At 39.2% G+C, this 24,836-nt stretch overlaps 1 protein-coding gene across 1 annotated transcript in view; it reads left to right on the top strand.

Annotated features, from left to right (window-relative positions):
- The window catches only part of ANKS3 (ankyrin repeat and sterile alpha motif domain containing 3), a 1,450,330-nt gene that overhangs the window by 346,661 nt on the left and 1,078,833 nt on the right, over positions 1-24,836 (top strand). Inside the window, exons 6-7 of the mRNA XM_044089324.1 lie at positions 9,414-9,549; positions 9,664-9,819. Of these exons, the coding sequence (XP_043945259.1) occupies positions 9,414-9,549; positions 9,664-9,819 (292 nt within the window). The remainder of the gene's footprint in view (positions 1-9,413; positions 9,550-9,663; positions 9,820-24,836) is intronic.

Below are 24,836 nucleotides of genomic sequence, written 5' to 3' on the forward strand. Positions count from 1 at the left end.
GCTACTTGGAGTTCTGTGCATACTTTTTCTAAACATTACCACCTTCCTCTTTATTCTAAGTCTAGGGCTGGCTTTGCCACTGCAATTTTACAGGGCATTTTAGCGGCCCCTAATGCTTTATGATTTTTACCATCCTCCCTTTCCCGTTGCTTTGGGATTCTACCCATAAGTAAGGACTGCAGCAATGTGAGATGAAGAACATAGTACAGTTTTGTACCTACCATAAATGTAGATGTTCAAGATCCACATTGCTGCAGTCCAATTTACCCTCCCTCCTTCCCCACTGTAGTTTGACATGGTGCTATGCTTTAGGTGATGGTTGTTGTTGGGCATGTGTTTGGGAGGTATTCTGTTTTTGGCTGTGGCCTTTCTGGTTTTGGCCTTCTGACATCTGGGGCAAGAAAAGACTGAGGATATGACGTCGGTCATGCGCCTTTATACCCTGACGCTCTGATGTCAGATCTAGGCGCCCATGACCAACGTCAGCCTAATACTTTGGTATTCGGGCCGACCGAGGACAGCGGACTACCCATAAGTAAGGACTGCAGCAATGTGGATCTTCGAACATCTACATTTATGCTAGGTACAAAACTGTACTTTTTAATGTTTGTAACGGATCAGGCCATACCAAACAGAACCAAGATCATGTCCTCCAAAAAAGGAAGCCAATCTGGTGGTCCCCTGCCATTAACAAATTCTACAACAGAAGGAAAAAACTGTTGTAGAAAAGGGTAATGTCCCAAGACTGGAAAATTTCCCTTGTAAACCTCAGCAAAAAACTGAGATCCCTCATCAAATCCTCCAAAGCTAGTTACGAAAACAAAATTGCTACAGATACTAAAGATAATCACAAGGCATTCTTAAGCTATGTCAAGAATCTGCATAACAGTACGCAGATGTGCTCTGAGCTACTGCACAATGGCATCACTTATACTAAACCCATAGATATTGCCAATATCTTGGCCAATAGGTTTAGTGCAAACTTTACCCTCCCTTCACCACCGAAAGGGTCTATACCAATACCCGAGGAAAACCAAATCCCTAATATCACGGCTGCAGAGGTAGAAATCGCACTGTCCAAAGCCAAAAATACAGCTTCCATGGGACCTGTTAATATACCTGCTGTGTTCTACGCGAATTACAAAGGGAACTGGCACCACACCTGAGTGCCTTGTTCAACCACAGCCTCACTTAAGGCTTTGTTCCCACTGAATGGCGCACCACTACAGTCCTTCCACTCCACAAAGGGGGAGCAACTACTGACCCTGGAAACTACCACCCCATCAGCCTGACGAGCCTGATCTGTAAGGCCATGGAGCCCATCATTATGGACTTTATAAATAGGGATATAGTAAACCTTCAAACCCTGGACCCCTCGCAGTTTGGGTTTGTGAAAGGCAGATCATGTCTGCTCAACCTGATAGACTTCTTCAAATCTGTCACCAGAGCGGTAGATGAAGGCAAGGTAGTCCATACAGCCTACCTTGATCTAGCCAAGGCCTTTGACACCATCCCCCACTCAGGAATCATTGATAGACTCATTAACCTAGGCAGTAACCCCTTTGTCATAAGATGGGTTGCCAACTGGCTCATGGGCAAAACCCACACGGTGAAAGTAGCAGACTCCAAATTTGACTACTGGGCAGTTCCAAATGGAGTCTCACAGGGATATGTCCTGGGTCCTCTCATTTTTGGCATCTACTTCTCTGAAGTTCAGGCCATCACAAAGGGGACTCTGGTTAACCAAATTCACGGATGAATGCAAACTGGGAGCTATTATTGATTCTCAGGCTGATATAGACATCCTACAAAAAGGCCTCACAGAGACCGACGATTGGTGCCAGAATCATGTTCTTAAGCTCAATGCTAAAAAGTGCATCGTGACAGTAGCCCACTCAACTCCCAAGGTGTGATAAGTGATCTAGGGACACAGGTAGATAGCAACCTCTCCTTTGACATCCATGTTGCCACTGTCGTTAGAAAGTTCTTCTATGTGGCACACTTCATTACAAAAGGTTTCTCATCCAGGAAAAAAAAAAGTCATAATCCCTGTCTACTCATCCCTCATTAGACCCGTTATAGAGTGCAATGCCCCATTTGGCATGTACTTCACTAGACACCTACAACAACTGGAGAGGCCACAGAAATTCCGCACAAAGATGATCCTAGGACTCAAACACATGCCCAATACAGAAAGACTAAAAAAACTCCAGCTTTACTCCATCTCATATTGCCTACTTAGAAGCGATCTCTACTTGACATACAAAGCCATGTCTGACCCATTGTTGCTAGACATGCTTCATCTGAAAAAGTCCCAATCCATCAGTACCACATGCTCCAAAGACCTCAACCTCATCACCACAATAAACAGAACTTGCTGGAGGGACAGGTTCCTAACCCAGAGACTTCCCATACTCTGGAATAAACTCCCCATTCATGTCAAGCAGAGGACCTCACTAGCCCTCTTCAAGAAAAATCTTGATGAGTGGATGGATAACAGGAAATTCACCCTGGGGATCACTTCAACAGCCTTGCCTGATAGGGGCACACGGAACTAATGTCCGGCAACAGGGCAACTGGGAGAACTCTTGGGGCTAGGCTTGTATTGGCTCCGGGGCCATTAGCCTAGTACTCACCTATGAACCTATGAACAATCTTAAGAAAAGAATTGGTCCATTTTTTCATGTGATAATAGGATTTGTAATTTATTGGGGGATGGCCCAAAAACAGTCTAAAAAAAAGATATATCATTTAAACATGTATTAGAATTTACTACAACTATCCTTACCAAGAGAAATGGGATGTTTAAATGCGGCCATTGTGTCGGTGCCCCTGTATATTAACAACAGATAAAATTAACAATAATACAGAAATTGTAATGATGGGACACTTTACTTGTAATTCTTCCCAAGTTATGTACATAGCTACCTGCACCAGGTATGCAGTATTCTATGCTGGAAAAACTTCTAGGAAGTTTAAAGACAGATTGTATAAGCACCTTTTCGATACTAGGAAGAATAACAAAAACAATGCTTTAGCTAGGCATATAATAGATTCGCCCTCGCATTTTTTTCAAATTTAGTGTTCTTGAATAAGTCAAGAGTGGTCAAAGGGGTTTGGTTACTGGTGAGCACTTAAGTAAATGTGAGTTAAAATGGCAATTGAAGTTAAATGCTATGAAATATCCAGGCATCAATGAGGCTTGTTCTGTTAGCTCTTTACTAAAACTAAAGTATTTGGAAGTTTAATGAAAATATTTGCATTTTGTACATGTTTTTTTACATGGCCTTATTTATTTATGCATTTATATGTATGTATTTTTGTACTTTTCAAGTAAATTTATTTCATGTGTGTGTGTGTGTGTGTGTGTGTGTGTGTGTATGTTTATATATATATATATATATATATATATGTATATGTATATATATGTGTGTGTATATATATATATATATATATATATATATATATATATATATATATATGTGTGTGTGTGTGTGTGTGTGTGTGTGTGTGTATATTTTTTTTCTTTAAAACATGTTTGAAGTATGTTTTCAGAGCAATGAATTTTAACTACAGTGCTGTCTCTTTATGATGTAAATTGTTTTAGTAAGTTTTTCTTATTGGTAGGTTTTAATTGATAGAATGTATTTAAGGCTTGTTTGAATGAGTTATTTTTATTCTGATAAAGTTTCTGTAATTTGCAAAACAAAAGTGCTCAGTCATATTAAACTATTCAAACTAAGCCTTTTGTGATATCATTCCTGCTCTGAAAAATATTATTCGTTGCTGGTTATTCTTAAACTGCATGGGAAGTGAAAGTTATCTTGTTTGTGTTTTTCATCCTGGTTCCAATATGGTTGTGTTGTCTTGGGAATATGTCCCAAAGTTTGAATCGGACAGAAACAGACATTAGCTATGAAAGTTATGTATTTACCATAATGCTAGATCCATGTTTTTTATTTTTCATCCAGTTCAGCATCCCTCCCTCCATCTCCCAGACTAAACTGCCATTCTAGACTCCAGTTGAGCAGTTCGACCTGACCAGTGGCCTTGTCTTTGGATAAGCTGTATCTTGATGTTCTTCATGGTTCGATTATTTTTCTCATTAGGTGAAGTAGACCTGTAGAGTTTTTATGGTATAAAATCATATGACTATAAGCAGGCATACTTGATCCGAGGTACTCTAGGAAACTGAAGGAGTTATAGTTAGAGGAGGAGTCAAAGCCCTGGATCCAAGCTTTTGAAAAAGCACTGAGGTTGGATCCAGTGGGATCCGATAACCCAAAGGTTGACTTGGACAGACAACAGACAACATGGATCTAGTGTTATATAGTATGTACATAAATTTTGTATACTGAAACTTTGTTTTGTCAACAGCTTTTCTGTCTGTCCTATTTGGTCAACAGATTAGTTAATTGACAGTGCCAATTCATTGGGGTTGGGAAATATGCCCTTTTCCTACTATTGTGTGTTCTAGTAGTTGGTATATAAAAGTAACAAGGAATGTTGGGGGTTGCAATCCCCCCAAACATGTAGTGCAAGTGGGCTTGCTCCCCTTAAAAACGTATTTTGTGATTTGTGTACTCCATGTTCATGTTTTAAGGCACGTGTACTTTAATGTCAGTATTTTGTTGCTCTGTCATTTGTGGATGACTTTCTGGGCTGTAATATTTTTCACCACCAGTTACTTAATGTTTTTATATATATATGTATGGATTTGTATTATTTCACTGAAAGACCATTTCACTGACACCCATTTTACTGAGACCAAATCACCTAAAGTTCATTTCACCTAAAACTCATTTTGCTTAAACCTCATTTCACTGTCAAGTAGTATTCTAAGGCAAGTCAGTTATATGTCCTTTTCCCCACTGTAGTGCGATCCTGGTGTTAGTATATATAGTTAGGGGGGTGGGAGGGGCACAGCCCCCCACATTGGGGGGTGTGGGGGGCGTAGCCCCTCGCCTAGTTTGGTTTTACCAAATAATGTAAAACAAAACCAGACAACAGAAAACTAAATTAAGTGGGGGGCTATGCCTCCCACACCCCCCAGTGTGGGGGGGCTTTGCCCCTCCAACTATATATACTAACACCAGGATTGCACTACAGTGGGTAAAAGGACATATACCTTTGACTTGCCTTAGAGTACTACTTGTCAGTAAAATGAGTTTTAGGTGAAATGAACTTTCAGTGAAATGAACTTTAGGGTGATTTGGTCTCGGTGAAATGGGTTTCAGAGTCTTTCAGTGAAGTGATATGAATCCCTATATATATATATATATATATATATATATAGATATATATAGATATATATATATATAGATATATATATATATATATATATAGATAGATATTATATATATATATATATATATATATATATATATATATAGAGAGAGAGAGAGAGATACATACATGCATGCATATTTCTCTCTCTATATATATATATATGTGTATGTATATATATATATATATATATATATATATATATATATATATATATATATATATATATATATCCGAGGTGATCTCTGCCTAACATATAAAGCTGATCCCAATCCCTCCAAGCTACACGCTCTAGGGACCTAAACCTTGTCACCACAATAAACAGGACATGCTGGAGGGATAGATTCCTATCCCAGAAACTTCCCATAATCTGGAACAGGCTACCCATCTATGTCAAGCTAAGTTCTTCATTAGCACTCTTCAAGAAAAATCTTGATGAGTGGATGGGAATTAGGAAATACACCCCGGGGATCACATCTGTGTCTCGGCTCAACAGTGGCACAGGAAAATAACTTTCTTGGGTGGCGTAAGCCAGGGAACCTTGTTGGCTAGGCTTACGTAGGCCCTTGAGCCAATAGCCTAGTACCTACTTATGAACCTATAGATATATATATATCTATATATATATATATATATATATATATATATATATATATATCTCTATATATCTATATATATATCTATATATATATATATATATATATCTATATATATATATATATATACACACATATGCGTATATGTGTGTGTATGTGTATTATATATATGTATATGTGTGGCTGTGTGTGTGTGTGTGTGTGTGTGTGTGTGCGTGCGCGTGCGCACTTCGAAACCTGTATGGCCGAAACGATATGATCGAAGTTTTGAAACTTCGAAACTACAGTAAAAGAATACAAAAAAAGGTTACCTTCACATTTTTGCAGGGGGGCAAACCCACCTCCACCCCCCCACACCCCCTGCTAATTAGGTATACCAACTCCGAGATCACACTGCAGTGAGGAAAATGGTAAATCTCCTTTTCTGCACTGTACGTTAATCTCAATGCAAAGTGTTTGAAGTTTCTAAACTTTGATCATATGGTCTTGGCCATATGGGTTTCGAAGTTTTGAAACTTCGATAAAACAAAGTAGACCCATATACACACACACATAGGTTTGCTATTAAAATGTGGAAAGTCAAAAAAATTGTAGTCATTAAGTTGAAAAATAATGTTGCATCCATAATTTCTACTTGCCTCTAATTCTGAACATCCTTTCTCCGACGTCTGCACTCAATGTTAAACAAAATAGCAGGAGGTGATGTCAGATACCCAGGCTATTCTGATTAAAGCTAACTAAAACTTTAAATTTTACATCACAGGTTTTTACTGTTTTGTGGGGGCTGCTCCCCCGCAAATTATATACTCCATCTCTGAGATCACACTGCAGTGAGGAAAAGGGTAAATTTCCTGATCTCCACTGTAGTGCGATCTGTTGTCGGAACGTCATTCTCACATTAGCGAATGCACACTACCATTCGCTACTGTAGATTTGCACGTTTCTGGATCGGCAGTATGGGAACGGGGAAACATGCATTCGACCTTCCCAGTTTCATGTAAGTGCCATTCCAGATTTTAATAGTAAGCTCACATATATGTATATTTATACTCATGAATGCATACATACATGAGTATATCACACAATGTTAGAGCCTTCTTTGATTGGCTAACATTCTGTCAGCTTTCTTACATTGACATAATATTTAGTCAGAACATATAAAACTACAAAAAAGTGTTTTTCTTTGGGGGACAAGCCCCGCAGAACCCCTTGCAATTTAAATATACCAACTCTGGATTGCATTAACCTTGCTGCTAGGGGACCGGGAGAAAAAAAAAAACATCTGTAGGCCATGACAAAATAGGAATTTACCAAACAAGCTGATGATTCTCTTGCGACAAGACCAACACTTCCCAAGCATCCAAATCCATGTGTGAGTGAGAGTATGTGTTGGGGGAGTTGCAGTATACTGTGTCGAATGCCGGTTTTTGTCAGAAGAATTTACTGATGGCTGTTTTTATCGAAATCCCTGCTTGTAAATTGCAGGATATATCAATAGTAGAAACACAGAATGTTGCTTCAGTGTGTGTGTGGGGGAAGTTTGTGGTGTTAAGATAAGTGGGTTTTGTAATGCCAGTGCAATTATTTTTTTTCATTTTCTTACTGGGATAGGACCAGTGAGTTTGTTCTAGTCATGTTGTTTTCTTTTTTTGCCATGAAAAAATATTTTTAGGTTGAGTTTCGTTGTAAAGAGTTTAGTTTCATATCAATGTTTGTGCCCACCAGCTCACTCCTTTGGTGTGGTATGAAGGTCAAGTCCTCTGTTCAGGACTTTGTATGCAGTCCTTTTTAGTGGCTTTGTGGAGTGGTTCCAAATTATGAGTTGTTTTCTCTATTCCTCCAGCCTTGTCTGCTTTTTAGAAGGTGTCAGGGAGGTACCAGAGAGTGTGCTTGACCAAGGTTTTGGTAGGGGTGCCTTGACGTATGTTGGTGCAGTGATGTGCTGTCCTGGTCTTTAGGGCAGGTAGGTGTCACAGCCACGAAGGGCAGTAGAGCAGACTTGGAAGACTAAAATTGCAAAGGAGTGTGTTTGGCCTTGGGATGGGTGCAGGCTGTGATAGCTTAGCACTTCTCCGGTTGGGCCACCCCATGGTGTTGCAGGCAGGCTGAGGACGACAGCATGGGGTTCCGTAAGTGGCAGATCCCCTTCAGCCACTGGTATCTGGCTGAAAGGTGACAGGAGACTGACAGTCAGTGTTTGGTAGATCCATTCAGCCGTTGGTGTTGTTTGACCATTTACAGGGACTGCGGTGGTATGTTATGACCTGGTTGAAATAACTACTAAGAGAACTCCATGCCATCCACAAGACACTAAATCAATCCCGGATCTTTAGCAATGTCTAACTCATTTTAGATGACCACGTCTAACACTGGAACTATCAGCTGTAGGAATCAGCACATGAATGTTGACCCAGCTCCCACAGGCAGATCTGAGGAAGATGCACAGAAGTGCCTCAGAATTGACTCCAGAAAATTGATACTGTCTTTCATTATTTGTTTTTATCAGTTTATAGTGCATTATGCTAGGGAGTAATTTGCTGAAAGGCGGTATCCGTTGTTTTTTGTAATAAGGAAAAATAACTGTAGTGTAGAAGGTGATCGATTAAAAGGCACGAGTTTTTAGAAAATAAAAACTGACGATTTTGCTTTTCAACCACAGTGTGCTGCACTTATGTTTAAGATCTTTTTAGATAGCTTTGTTATCTTTCATTAAATGTAATTGAAAATTAGCTGTTAAGTCTTTGTAAACAGTGGTGATCCATCCCCCACAGATGGTACTACCCCTGAGGGCAGACAAATCTTGAAGAATGCTCCCTGTCTGAACAATTGAAATAAGTGCATGTTTTTACAAGCTTTAACATATTACCAGAGTAGCACTCTTCTGCCTGTAAAGTAATGTTTACAAATAAAGAGATGTCTTCAGACAAGAAGCAGTTTTGAGAGTCCTGCTTTCATTTTTGAACCTCTTTCTGTTGGGTGATATTGCAAAGCATCTTTCCACCACAATATTATTTTGGAGAATGTGGTACTTCCAACAGTGACACTGCTAGTTTTTTTTGTTTTTTCCTGTAAGCCATGAAATTTTAGACTGGTGAGGTTTTTCACATAGTTTTTTGGAAATGGGGTTAAAGTTAATATAGATAAAAAGAAATTAGTTTTTGATCTGTGCATAGTTCTGTATCCCTGTCTATTTTCTGAAACAGTATATTTTCTTCATGAATTTAAGACACCTATATCGTTGAGAATTACTTTTGAAGGTAGTGTCACTGTTATAATAAAAATGGACAGTACAGTACTTGTTGCCATCCCCCTGATATGCTTGCTTTAAAACTGTTTTCATAGACTTCACATATTAAATGTTGGGCTCTTTGCTTTGTTGCAGGAAATACGAGTTTCTTTATGTTATAGATTTTTAAGGTATTGGTTATAACTAATGATTGGTATATTACATGACCCTGTGCTTGAAGCTTTAGTGAAACTTTGACAGTTAAAAAACATTCACTAGCAGTGATCATTCTTCTTAATATTAAGGGAGTAAAACTAGATGAGAAGGATCACAGTGGAGCTACTGCAAGAACACTAGCAATGAGATATGGACACATGAAGATTGTTGGCCTCATTGACATGCATATTGCCTCTGCTGCTAAAACTGCCCGTAGATGCCCTGGTAAGCTTCTTGCCTCTCAGCATAGAGGTGTATTATTATGTATTTGCTGTGTAATTTTTATTGAGAGTTTTCTTGCACACACCTTACTTACTTATGATTTCGTTTCTGTCTCAGTACCGTATGAAGATCTCAGTTCTTCTGATGAATCAAACTGCATCCCTCAGAGACAAAGACCTGTCCGGAAAAGCAAAGGACCTAGTATTCATGATGGGCCACAAGCTTTGGCCAGAATCACAGCTGTTGGAACTGGAAGCAAACAGCAAAACTTTGGTAAGTATCTCTGGATATCCTAATGCTACCGTCTGAAAATTGTGTTCAATATGCTGTATGAGTTACAGAATTCCATGCTGCAGACTGAGGCATGTTATTAAGATCAACATTTGAGCATACCTTAGATGTCTTTCAAATTAGACAAGAATGCTGTTTGTAAAAGTAGCAATTTTTGTCAGTGTTCTTCTAGAAAGAAAATGGCAAACAGCTGGATGATTGCAGTGGTCTGGACCAAGGGCTGTCTCTTGGACTCTATGATTGTTGGCAATAGCCACCAAATGAAGGCTGACAGATGAGACAGCAGCTGTCCGTCTGCTTACTCTCTGGTACTTTTGCTGTGAGGGTGTTGAATTACACAGCTCACATGCACTGTTTTCAAAGAGATTGGGGAGCAGGCTTTAGACTCTTCTGTGCTGAGTAAAGGAAACAAGTTGAGATCACTTTGGGTATTAGGCTGCTGTGTAAGGCAGCAAATGCAGCAGCAGCCAGAGGGTTCACTTTAAGATGTCATGCCTGGCTTTACCTTTGTGACTTTGCAGACAAATTTAAGGTATCTTTTATCAATGTCCCCTTTGATGAATGTGCCTTATTTGGACCCATGGTGAAAAACAGATTAACGAGCGAAACAGGAAGGTAAGACCATATCTGTCGTAAGTGTTAGATTTCAGCCCCTTTAATGATATTTAAACAGGAATCAGAAAGGGTCCAAGTCCCTATGGCTGACAAAACCCCAGTGTCAAACCACTGATTCCTTCTGAGACAGGGGAAGCTGTGGCATAGTCTGCCTCTTCATTGGACACTGACCAAGAGGTCTTGGAGATCTGAAAAAAGGGATGTCAGGGGACCCTTTTCAGGTAAATAAACCTAACATCCCTGAAGGCTTGTCTCACTGTCCATCACTGGAGGCAGTCAGAGGTCATTCATCTCTCAACTTAGTTGTGTGGAAGGCCGTCACACAGCACAAGTGAGTAAAAGAGATGGAGATGATATCCAGAGACTGTACCATATCCTTTTTTCATCTCCTTCCCTGTCATTCATGATCACTCCTAAGTAATCCATCACATCAGTTCACAGAGGCAAAGATAGATGTTACTGCTGTATTGAGCTATCCATGAGGTCCCACCAGGCCAGACCAGATAGTGTTCGCTATCCATTTCTTATGCTTTTTAGTTCCTAAGGAAAACAAGGGCCTCAGGCATTCGTCATAACCCAGGTGGGTGTAAATGACTTGAGACTTATCTCTCTAGGCTATGTGAAGAGAGACATAGTAGAGCTTTTGGACTATTTGCCCCATGCTGTTATGAGGCTAGGATTGAGCAGCATTCTCCAAAAGTGATACTGCAGTACCAACAGAATATAATTGACAGATGTAAAATAAAATAAATAAAATAAATAATTGACTTTTAATAATTGTGTAGTTAGGCTGGTTAATTGTGTGGTTTATGGTGTGACTCCAAGGGGGTACAGTATTTGTGTGCCTGAGAGGATATGGTAGACAGACCTAGACAGACCATGCTGCTTCGCCAGAGATGGTGTACACCTGTACCCCATAGGTTTTTGAAAATTAGCTAAAATCTTTTTCCACCCTCATAATATTGTTTTAGACCCTGACAACCTGATAAATCCGCCAGCGTAGCTAAGCCAACTCAGAATAATAAAGATGTTACTGTTCAGTGCCAGGAATCTAAACAAGAGCCTCCACTCTGTGCAAGTTCTCCTCATCCTGGAGAATGTAGACATCTGTACAGTTACAGAGACTTGATTTAAAGCCACAAAGGGCATCCTGGCAGTGCAAGGCTATAATACCGTCCACTATTTAGACCAACTGCTGCACAAGTAGGATTGAAAGGTGGAGGAGTCTCAATGTACATCAGACACAAACACACCTCAAGGCTGGTTAAACACTATGACACACTTGTGCTTATCCACATTCAACTTGCCACAAGTAAAGGAAGAAAAGTCCTGTACCGTATCCTTGCAAGCTATAATTCTTTCTCCATGACTGAGGAAGCCCATATCACTTACTTGAAAGCATTAGAAACACCCCCTTTTCAACCCATTACAATATTCATGGGTGACTTTAACTCCCCCAACATTATCTGGGAATCATACATGACCTTAAATGTACAAACAAAGAAATAGCAACTAACACCGCTACGGAATACTATCAAAATAAAATGAATAAAACCACAATTTAGATAGAACAGTGCACGAAATTTAATTAAAACAAGGTGAGCTCTTTCACAGTACAGAGACCGTTACTTCAGACCTAGATACAAAAAACATATAGCTTAGGTTATGTAAACCAATGGCCTTTTCAATATTTTATTAGTAGAAGGCGTGTTTAGTTATACGGAGCTCCAGTGAATTGTAGTATGTAACTGTACTGTTTTGTATTAGCAGAACATTTTTAACTAAGATGCTTTATTTCTATGCCGTTTAGTGGCTTGTTTAGCCTTTCAGTTTTATATTAGCAGAAGGTTTGTTTAATGTACACAAATTTGTTATGCTTTATTATTTCTATACAAACATTTGTACAGTTTTATTGTTTGCATTAAGTAGAAGGTTTTTATTTTATTTGCTTTCAGTTATGATGCTTCTCTTCTATGCTCACTCATTGGCTTGCTTAAGTTTAAATAGCTATGTGTGTTTTGACCTGGTCCCACAAACACAGAGGAATGATGCACTTTCTCTAGTGTAAATTCCTCATTGGTCAGGTCAGACTACAAAGCTGTCTTCTTTGAAATGAATATTAAGCCCAAGACCCCAGCTAACCTTGATACGTTTAAAAATGATTCCAAGGCAAACTGCCACCTACTAAGAAACAGTCTAGTAAAATTGCAACCCCCCCGCCCCAAAACTGTGATATCAGAGCTGCCTATGTGGAATTGTTCAAAGAAGTCTTGTACAGTCATGCAAACAGCTGCATAGGGATGCTGTACCTACCAGAAATAAACATAGGACAATCTCCAAAAAACAAACCAGCTAGTGGAATGTTTGTATAACAAAAGAAAGACATTCATGTCCAGAATACTTGAAAGTATTTCAGACAGTCCCTATTCAACCCATTACAATATTCATGGGTGACTATAACTACCCGAACATTAACAGTGTCTCTGCAGCTGTTTACATGACTGTTCAGCTTGGTCTCAGGGTTTGGGGGAGGGGGGGGCTTACAATTTTGCTACACAGTCACTTAGTGAGAGACAATGGCCCAGAAAGACAAAAATAACACTCATCAAACTGAACAAGCAACTCAGGGGACTAATTAAGTCCACAAAACCATATAATTTGAGATAAAAATAGCATCTGCAGTTAAGGACAATCATAAGGCTTTCTTTAGTTATGTTCACAACATTAAAGGCAACACTCAATATGCAGAACTAATGCTGACTGGAACCACCTATATGGAGACAGATGATATAGCAGATATGCTGGCTGACAAATTTAGCTCCAACTTTAATCCTCCTATCACCCCTGTCACCCACCAAGAAACACCCTCCACTGCCTTTGGGCTGAAACCGGTCTGTTTTTTGTGTCTTTACACATTAAAATATGTATGCTCTAGTTGGGTGCTGACTTTTTGCTGTAGTGACTTTTGGTTTTTGAGCTTTTACATCTGCCGTCCGTGCAGAGGTCTTGGCTGTGGTTGTTTTAAAAACACCCTGGACTAATGCACCTATTAAAATGGGAACCAGTGACATCAGATTTGATAATGATTGCTTATCCAGGGTTATGGATTAACCCAAACATTGTAGCCCTTTCAGTAAAGAATTGAAAAAAGAATAACACTGTAAGTTCATCTACTATTTTCAGCCAGGCAAAAGATGTTTCTACAGGATGAAATTAAACTGTTTAATTCCTTGGATGAAGCAATTCATTTTCTCACTCTAGTAAAACCATCTCCTTTTCTGAATCAGTGGACTGGTCCAGTATTAATTTGAAGAGATGTGCTGATAATCTACCTAGGAAAACTTACTTCTAATAAAAAGGAAATGAAAAATGACTTTAATTTATAGATTATTGTTCTCTTTTCTCCAAATACTTTTTCATCAATCTCATCTTATTGGGTAATGCTGGGATTGATTTTGACATCATCATTAATATAGTAGTGTGCCTTAATGTTTATTAATTGTTAAAAGACCAATTTGTTTCACTTTTAAAATCAGTTTAGAATTATCTCTATAAAGGGTTTGTTTCACTTTAAAATGATCAGTTTAAATGTCATTAATGATGTATTAACAGTAACATTTTTACTGATTCTGTGCTCGAGCCGTACATCAAAGCATATTCAAAATCGAATTCATTTGGCTTGCTGTATGGACATCGTCTTCTTTTGAGGTCAGTGTTCAAGTTTATTTATAGTATGTGGTTGTGCAGGCCCTGTGGCATGATGATGCCCTGTGGAAGTGCAGTGGTAGATTATTTATTTATTTGGGCTGTTGTTTTGAAGGGGTACAGTTGAGCTGTGGTGACTTCAGATTTGGCAGGGCAATTTCAAGTTCCCTTTGTGTCTTTTTTAGCTTCTTTGATTTACCTTTTGAAAGATGGAAAAGTGTGATATTGACTGGCTGTTGACGTGCTCCAGTCTATTATGGTTTCTTCTTGTCTGTAGGCTCAGGTGGAGATTTGTGATGGCAACCTTGTGCTGAGCTAGTGGTGGCCTTGTTTTGAAATGTGGGGGGATTGTGCATGGCAGGACTGCCCTGTGCAGTAAAGATTGTCCAGCAGGTGCTCTTGTATGGTACAGTGACAGCGTCAAATAATTCCAAAATGGTTAGAATATTGTTGACTGATATTTTTTGGACTGAGATTTTTTTTTTTTTTTTTTACGCTGTCTTTGTATTCACATTAATATGGTTGTTTGATGCTTTGCCTTGTCACTTGAATAGTGGCCTAATGTGTTCACTTTTAATTGATACCATTTAATAATTTAGTAGATCTTTTTCTCAGTGGGCTATAGGCTGTAGGCAATGCCATCACCCGCTCATTTAGTGCATTTGGTCTGTAACCTGATTTGCTTCCTTAAGGAATTTTCACATATTTTGGGAAACAAATTAATCTGTTATTCAGAATATCTTTCTTACCTAGTTGTTTTCTTATTGTAGGGGTTTCTGTCCTGAAAATGGACAGTGGAAGTCATTCCTTAAAAATGTTAATATAGTCTGTTTCTCTTTGTTTGACCAACTGAATTTCATACTGTGTGCTGATATTTGTAAATAGTTGCTGTACGGAAGACTGATATATATTTGTAAGAAATTACAGTATGAGAGCTTAATTAAAGGCTTATCCTTTGTAAGAGAATGATATTTGTATCTGTTGTACATGAGGCACATTCAAATAATAGTGCTTTTAAATTATTATTTGTAAGTTTTTTTTTACAATGAAAAAGCAGGACAAGCATGGTGTGTATAATTTAGTGTTTGATAGTACACACTTGTAAATATGACATTGTTCTATATGTGTAAAAACATTACTAATTTATATAAATATTTATAAATGGAGTTTGTTTGGAAAGTAATATCTTGTTTATGTCATTTGATTTATTAGATAAGTATGGATTGAGTGAGTCCTTTCTCTAACATTATGTAATTTAACTGTAGTGATGGGAATGACTCATTCTTTATCCCCTTTTCATATTTTAGGTCATGTAGTTGTTAATGATTGATCTGGCTCTCAGGCATACTACACAAAGGTCAACTATTATAAGTATTTTTTCAGGTTTCTTAAAATTCTGTGCATTTGAGGAAATAAAACAAAGCTGCTTTTAGATAGCAGATTGGGAACATAAGACATTACAATAAGTAACGTATTTACGGAAATTATATAGTGGGTTTATATAATTGAAATAAATGTGTGTGTGTGTGTGTGTGTGTGTGTGTGGGTCTACTTCTTTTGACCTAACTTTCATTTGCCTGACACTCATTTGCCTGACCCCATTTGACTGAAATTTCATTTGCCTGACACTTCATTTGCCCGACACTTCATTTGACTGACAAGTATTATTAGCAAGAAAATGGAATATGCCCCCTTCCCCACTGTAGTGCGACCCTGGAGTTAGAATATATAGTTAGGGGGGTGTGGGGGGCACAGCCCCCCACAACGGGGGGTGTGGTGGGCGAAGCCCCCCACTTCATTTCATATGATATTGCTAACTTTTGATGTAATATTGCTTAGTAAAAGAAAAGTAAGTGGGGGGCTTCGCCCCCCACACCCCCCGTTGTGGGGGGGTGTGCCCCCCAACCCCCCCATACTATATATTCTAACTCCAGAGTCGCACTACAGTGGGGAAGGGGGCATATTCCATTTTCTTGCTAATAATACTTGTCAGTCAAATGAAGTGTCGGGCAAATGAAGTGTCAGGCAAATGAAATTTCAGTCATTTGGTCTCAGGCAAATGGGTGTCAGGCAAATGGGAGTTAGGTCAAAAGAAGTAGACCGGTGTGTGTGTGTGTGTGTGTGTGTGTGTGTGTGTGTGTGTGTGTGTGTGTGTGTGTATGTGTGTGTGTGTGTGTGTATATATATATATATATATATATATATATATATATATATATATATATATATATACACACACACACACACACACACACACACACACACACACACACACAGAGAGAAAATTTCCTCCTCAGATTTTGAGTAGAAATTAAATTATGTAAAAGTAAATAATCTAAAGCTTGCATATAAAATATATAACAGTAGATCACACCACAGGAATCTATGCCATGAATCTCTTGATGGGTTATTGATCTAAATGTTGAATATAGGCAGCTGTCAAGGACTAATTGCTGCCCCATATTGAGGAGGTTATTAACAAAATGTTTCTCTGATGATTTTTTTTTTTGCTGTCTTCTAATTACATAAGTGCTACAAATGACATAACGTAGATCTGCCCCCACAGTGGTAAGATAACTGTAGTAATATAATGTTAAACATGTTAAATTCAGTAAAAAACAATACCTAAAACAGATTAGTACTTAAGAAAGTTGAATAGGTTTAATTGATGATTATTTTACTTTTGCTTTTCGAAAATCAGTTTGCAGTATCATTTGCTATTTGCTGCAATAACAGGAGATGCAATCTCAGATGACATCACTTTCTATTCACAATACCTTGCTTGGTTCATATAGTATTATCTCTCTAGATTTATAAGTTCCTAGGTTCATAGAAGGTTACTAGGCTAATGGCTCTAGAGCCCTTACAAGCATAGCCATTATTTATCCTGAGTTGCCCAACTGTTAGATATTAGGTGAGTGAAGTTCACAGAGGTAAGGGTCTATTGTAGTTAATACTGACCACCTCTGTCCGGGAGGGACATAGGCATCACCCCAGGAGTGAGTTTGCAATCACCCATCCGTTGATCTAGGTTGCGTTTGAAGAGGGTCAGGGAGATGTTCTGTTTCACGTGAACTGGAAACTTGTTCCAGAGAAGTGGCAGGTGTTCATCGTGTTTCACTGTTGCAGTCATTACTCTTGGGTTATTCTGCTGGCAGGCTACCCGCAGTCGGCCAGATTTCCAAAGTCTAGGTCCGGCGTCGGTTGCTGTCGCCTCTTCCCTGACGTCAGTGCACCAGGAGTATAAAAGATGCAGCCAACGCCATTTTCTTCATTCTTTCTTGCCGCGCAGTGCCCGAAGCAAAAGCAGTTCGCAAGTGCTGGTCCGCCGACTCCTGAGATTTTCAAATCTGTATTTCAGAACCAAAGTCTTCATTAAAGCTAAGTACCCCGTTGTGGAAACTTTTTTCTTGCTCCAGACCTATGTCAGAAAAAGTTAATTGTATTTCTTGTGGGAAGCAAATACCTCATGAGGATTTTCACTCTTACTGTATCACTTGCCTAGGCCCTGGTCACAACGTTGCTAGCTGTCGGTTTTGTGCTAGATTCAACCAACTCACTATCAAGCGTTGGTTCGATTTTGCATTTCATTACTTTGGCCGAAGATTTAATTATATAATGCCGGCAGAACAGCCGACAACCGGAGTTTACAAGAAATGCAAGGAGAAGGACAAGGATAGGCATCCGAGGTCCAAAACCGACGGCGAAGCCTCTTCTAGGCCAGTCGCCGGTTCGCCGGTTCTCAGTGAGGTGCTTTTGCAGCCCCTGGCGCCCGCTACTCAGAGCCACAGGCTGCTACCGACTCCCATATGGAGCCGACTGGGCCTCTGGATACTCAAGGTATTGGACACTCTGAAATCAATCCCTCAGATGGGTCCGGAGCCCCTGAGCAGGCATCGGCTTCTGAGGGTGTCTTCAGAATCTTCAGTTTCAAAGACAAAGACTAAAGCAGCTCTAAAGACAAAGAAACAAGTACAGCATTCTCCTACTCAGACTTCCATGCCTAAAAAACAAATGCTCAAAATGGCCGAAGACTTAATTACTTTGATCAGGGGCTCCCATCCATCCCCCTCCTGATAAGAGGCCTAGGCAAGAGACAGAGTATGATTCTTCTGATCAGTTATCTATTTCCTCTGATTCCTCTTCTGAACAGGATTACTCCATGCTTCCCTATGAGGATTCTGATGCTGAAGAATCCATTCCTTCAGCCTCTCCTTCTGAGGACTATTCTTTTGGGGAAACACTGCATACTATGAGGGAGCATTTCCACTGGGAGAGCCAAGATTATTCTGAGTCTAAGAAAAGGCTCAGAAACTTTCTGCTTCTTTTTCAGCACAGACCCCTTGCTATTCCACCTGTTCTAGACATTGTAGATGATGTATTTTCAGAGTCCGGACTGTCCCCTGACTCTTTATCCCCTGCACCTGCTAAGCCAGACAGATACTACAGGGCCCCGGATTCTCATAAATTCCTATATAAAAACCCCACTGCTGACCCTGAAACTATTTCTCTGGGCCCCAAGGGGGTTAAAGCTTCCACTGCAAAAAAAAACTGTCCCCTCTGATAGGGATTCTAGGGCTCTAGACAGATGGGGGAAAAAGTTTACACTTCTGCCACCTTGGCTTTAAGGGCTTTAAATTGTCAATTTCATATGCTTAAATATCAGCAATATTTAATGTCACTACTTAAACAGGAAATGTTGACAAATACTGAATGTTCAGAGAACAAGGAATTGCAGGATTTATTACATGCAAATGAACAAGTGGGAAAGCATACTTTGCAATGTGGTTATGATTCACTGGAGGTCTCTTGCAGGGCCGCTGTTACAGGTTCTGTTATTAGAAGGCATGCTTGGTTAAAGGAAAAAAATCTGCCTGATCATGTTAAAGCAAAATTATTAGACGCACCATTACAGCATGATACTTTGTTTGGTACTAAAGCAGAAAAGGTGTTGAAAAAAATGGAGGATAAAGCAAAATCCATGCAGACAGTCAAGGATTTCTTACAGGTACAGCCACCCAGGTTTAGTAGGAACTGGCCTTCTAAAAATTGGTCCTTTCCAGTCTCAGACAGACCACAAAGAGGCAGATACAGGCGTTCCAGAGGCAGATCTCAGCCCCAAGGCTCATACAGGCCTAAACAATGGGGTGCTCCTACCTCCAAAAGAGGAGAAGACAAATCACAGCCTTACAGGAAACAGTCCCAATGAGTTTCCTCTGCCAGTTCCAAGCAGTTTTCTTTTGACAGCCCCCTTTGGGGGAAAACTAGCACTTTTTTCATCAAATTGGCAAATGGTTACCCAAGACAAATGGGTTCTGAACATAGTGTCCCAAGGCTACAGGTTCCATTTTCACACTCTACCAAGTTCAAAGGGCATGCCAGACCTGCCACACAATCAATGGGCAGAAGCACAAAAACAAATTACAGCCCTCATGGACATGAGGGCCATTCAGCAAGTACCACAACAAGAGCAGGGGCAAGGATTTTACTCCAGACTTTTCCTAGTACCCAGGAAGGACAAAACCTGGAGACCAATTCTGGACCTGTCTGTACTAAATACGTTTCTGGAAGTTCCAAAATTCAAGATGTTGACTCTTCAGCAGCTACTGCCCATGCTGGGCAAGAGGGCTTGGCTCGTAACTTTGGACGTAAAAGAGGCATACCTGCATGTACCAATCAGACAATCTTGCAGAAGATACCTCAGATTCATAGCTGGCTCAATGCATTACCAATACTCTGCACTGCTCTTTGGCTTATCTACTGCGCCCAGGGTCTTTACAAAATGCCTGGCACCAGTAATTGCGTTTTGCAGACAAAAAGGAATTCAAATATATTCCTACTTGGACGACTGCCTAATTCAAGCAGAGAACAAAGACAATCTTCTAAAGCATCTGGCGTTTGTAAAAAGATTACTAATTGGCCTAGGGTACACAGTAAACAAAAAGAAATCAAAACTAGTGCCCTCTCAAGAGATAATATTCCTGGGTGCAAGCTTAAATACAACTGCCCAGATGGCTTATCTCACGCCAGACAAGCAGAAACAACTGACTACTTACTTCAAGAAATTGGCAACAAAAACCCACTTATCTGCAAGGAAAATCCTGCAGGCCTTGGGTTTCATGGCATCCTGCATTCTACTAATTCCATATGCCAGACTGCATATGAGGAAACTACAATGGTATCCGAAAAGTGTTTGGACTCAGCATTGCCACAGCCTGGAGACAGTAATTGCACTCATTCACTGCCTACAGCAGGAGTTTCGATGGTGGGCAGAGGCCTGTCACCACAACAAGGGTCTGCCATTCAGTTTACCCACAGCCAGACAGACACTGACAACGGATGCATCAGACTATGCCTGGGGGGCCCATATGACAGAAAAATGTATTCAGGGCACATGGCCTGCAAACCAGATGCATCTTCACATCAATCAAAAAGAGATGCTAGCTGTTCAAAATGCCCTGACAGCTTTCAAGGACCTGCTTCATCCAGGACAATTACTGATAAAGACAGACAACACTACAGTCATGTGGTGCATAAACAAGCAGGGGGGTACTCATTCCTACCCCCTCTGCAGACAAGCAATGACCTTATGGGACACAGCATTGGCTTTTCAAGTTCACCTGCAAGCACAATTCCTGCCAGGAAAAACAAATACTCGAGCAGACGAACTAAGCAGAAACCTCATGGATCCCCACGAATGGAAACTGGATCCACTAGTCCTCAGAATGATAATAAGGAAATGGGGATGCCCAGACATAGATCTGTTTGCCTCCCCTCATAACTGTCAATTGCAGAGATTTTGCACAAGGATTTACCACAAGCAAGCATGGAAAGTGGACGCCCTATCATTCAGCTGGAAAACTCTAACAGTGTATGCTTTTCCCCCTCTGCCTCTCCTTCCCAGAGTACTCCTAAAGGTCAGACAAGAGAAGCCAAAAATTATTGTGATTGCACCAGACTGGCCATGCCAGCACTGGTACCCAATCCTAAAGAGCTTGCCTCAAGGTTCAGCATGGATATTGCCTCAAACTTCTCACTTGCTGACACAACAAAACAATTGAATCCTGCACAGCCAACTCAGGACCTTAAATCTGGCAGCATGGTGGATAATGTAGCCATTCAGAAAACTCCTCTTTCAAAAGCTGTTATGGATGTTATCTTGGAGGCCAGGAGGCCCAGTACCAGAAAATCTTATGCAGAAAAATGGAAGAGATTCTGTGCTTGGAACTAGGACCAAGGCATTGACATGTCTGTACCAAATATTCCTCAGATTTTACAATACCTAACTGAGATGCTAAACAAAGGCCTTTCTTTCTCATCAATTAAGATTCATGCATCTGCCATTTCTGCACATTACAATACGGAACCACCTATCTTTTCTCATCCTTTAATAAGGCAGTACCTCAGAGGGGCCAAAAACATTAGGCTTCCAAGGAGAGCACCAATTCGGCCTGGGACCTCAATTATGTTTTGGAAAAACTCGCACTGCCTCCTTTCGAGCCAGCCTCAACAGCGGATATTAAATTCTTATCCTGGAAAACAGCTCTGCTCCTAGCCATAACCTCTGCAAGGCGAGTCTCGGCGTTACAAGCAGTCATGGCTGTGGAACCTTTCATTATTTTTCATCCAGACAGGGTTTTTCTGAGGACATTTATGCCTAAGGTGGTGTTCAGTGTGGCCCTCAATCAAACCATTCACTTCCCTACCTTTTACCCAAATCCACAGAACAAGGGTGAGAAAATTCTGCATTCTTTGGACATACACAGGCAGTTACGCTTCTACTTGGACAGAACTAAAGTTTCAGAAAGACTGAGCAACTTTTAGTGGCATATGCTGCAGGATCACAAGGAAAGGCTATCTCAAAACAGACTATTTCTAAATGGATAGGCCATTGTATCCGTTTCTGCTATTCTCAACATGGCAAATCAGTACCTAAGGGCATTAGGCCTCATTCCACCAGAGAAGCAGCCACTTCAGCAGCCTTCCTCAGTGGAGTACCAACCAAAGAAATCTTAGAGGCTGCAACTTGGAGTTCAGTGCACACCTTTACAAAGCACTACCACTTGCCTCTCTACTCTAAGTCCAGAGCAGGCTTCGCCACTGCAGTTCTGCAGGGCCTCATAGCCTCTCCTAATCCTATTTCGCCCAACTACCCATCCTCAGCTTTGGGATTCAACCCAAGAGTAATGACTGCAACAGTGAAACACGATGAACATAGTACAGTTGTGTACCTACCATGAATGTAGATGTTCGAGTGTATTCACTGTTGCAGTCCAGGTTACCCACCCACCATCCCCCTTCATTTTGCCGGGACTTATCTGCACTTCTCTATCCTATACAACCTTTTTGGTGTATTTGCTTGTAGATGAAGGAAATGTTATTTTTGTGCATGCATTTCTTATTGCTATATTTTTCAGCCTACCTATTTGGGGCACCTGACATCTGGGGCAAGAAAAACTGAAGAAAATGGCGTCGGCTGCATCTTTTATACCCCTGGCGCACTGACATCAGGGAAGAAGCGACAGCAACCGATGCCGGACCTAGACTTTGGAATTCTGGCCGACTGCGGGTAGCTGCCAGCAGGATAACCCAAGAGTAATGACTGCAACAGTGAATACACTCGAACATCTACATTTATGGTAGGTACACAACTGTACTTTTCTGGGAGATGTATCTATTGCTCCATTATGACTTGTTCATGTCAGATGCTAGGTTAAGATCCCTGGAGTGAGTGACCCTCATGCAGTTTGATTTACGAATGTGTAGCATTTCCATCTGAGACGGATCAGGGACTGCCCTTATTTATTTCATTATGTCATTATTTAATAGAAATAATAATTGATTAGTTACTCTCATTGTATAGCATAGCAGATAGTATAGTTTAGTATAGCACAGTACAGTATACTTCAAAAATTACTAGTTCAGCAGATGTTTGTGAACTTATAGATTATGAATGAGAATTGTGTATGATATAAAAAGTCATTCATTGTATGTTGTGTATTCATTGTATGTTCAAATGTTTTCAGATGCACTTAAAATATTATATGTGTAAAGTAATTCTTATGTTCTCTTATATTTTGAATATCACATTTAATTAATGTCTGCTAATTTAATTATAGTAAGGTTCGTAATACTCTTTTATTTCTATTAAAATACTTTAATGAATTTCTTGCTAATTTATAATTATTTAAAATAGTGATTTTTTTTAATAACTGCATTCCTATTATAAATTCATAATTTATTTAATCAAAAGGAGTTTTTCACAGTTTAAAGAACATTAATAAAAATCAGTTATAATTAATAGGAGCTTTACTTCATTGAAATAGATTGCTAGGCATTTCTAGAGTGCAAAATAGAGGGTCGGTTTGTTTGAACTTGGCACAGAACTTTTGTATGTATGAAAGAAATAGATTTTTTTTTTTACAAATTAGTTAATACAATTTATTTTTCCTGTTTATTATAATTCAACAGTAATATATTTTAACCAATATATCCTACTTATTTCAGCATTAGGAGTTGTTAAATTGAAAGAAATTCTTACTGGCGTATTTATAAATTTTAAAAATTAATATGAACTTAAAGTTATTTGCATAAATCACACACTGGAAAATCCTGTCACTTAATGATTAATATAATTAATAGTGGCAGTAAAAGAGGGTCCCTGTTCAAATATTCAAAATTGAATAATCCTGATGTTGTCTTTTTTTTTTTTTACAAGAAACACATATAGAAGAAAACAATAAAGATTATCTAACTAGTAATGATTATGAACTTATTACATATTCTTTCTTTACAAATAAAAGAAGAGTAACAGCAATTGTTTGGAAAAGAAGTTTATCAATACCAAAAATACATTCCAGGTTTTCCAGTTCAAATGGTATGTTAGTATTAATTGTCTTAGAATGTAATAAAAAATTATATACTTCAGCAAATGTTTACTGGAGAATAGGTTTTGGAGTTAAAACATCTAAGGAATCCATGGAAATAATTTTTATCAAACGTAAAAGAGGTAACCTTATTTTAGCAGGTGACTTTAGCTGTATTTTAGATAAAGTTGATGGATGTCTTTAAGATTATGAATCAATTCTTTCAATTTTTTAATGTTATAGATACTTTGGTAAATACTGATAAAGATTCCCCTTTTTCTGATCACTATTTTTGTATTCATGATACTTAGACAAGGATAGACAGGAATTTAGTTACTATCGATCTTCAGTATAAGATTAAATACAGTAAGGTTATTCCTTGCCTTTTTTGCAAATCATAATGCTTTATGTATTGATTTAGAAATTATTAATAAATTATTAATGATTTTTAGAATACTTGCTTATTTAATTAATCAACCTGACTTAAAAGATTGGATAATAAAAGAAGTTTTGGAATATATAGAGTTAAATAAATCAGTAAGTAATATGATGTTATGGGATTATTTTAAATTTTATATTTATCAAAAAATTGGTCATTGGTGTTATACTAAAAATAAAAAAATGGAGAAAAACGAAAAGATTTACAAAATAATTTATGTAGAGCAAAATGAGTCTTATGAAAAGGTCCCACTGTCCCTACCTACTATCTAGCAATACTACAGCCAAGGGAATGTGATTGGTAGAATCAGCGGGGAAAGAAGACCCTGTTGAGCTTGACTGTATTCTGACACTGTGAAGAGATGTGAGAGGTGT

This window comes from Protopterus annectens, chromosome 12.part0 (assembly GCF_019279795.1).
Source record: "Protopterus annectens isolate FY-2018-M chromosome 12.part0, PAN1.0, whole genome shotgun sequence".
In the NCBI taxonomy this organism is placed as follows: domain Eukaryota; kingdom Metazoa; phylum Chordata; order Ceratodontiformes; family Protopteridae; genus Protopterus; species Protopterus annectens.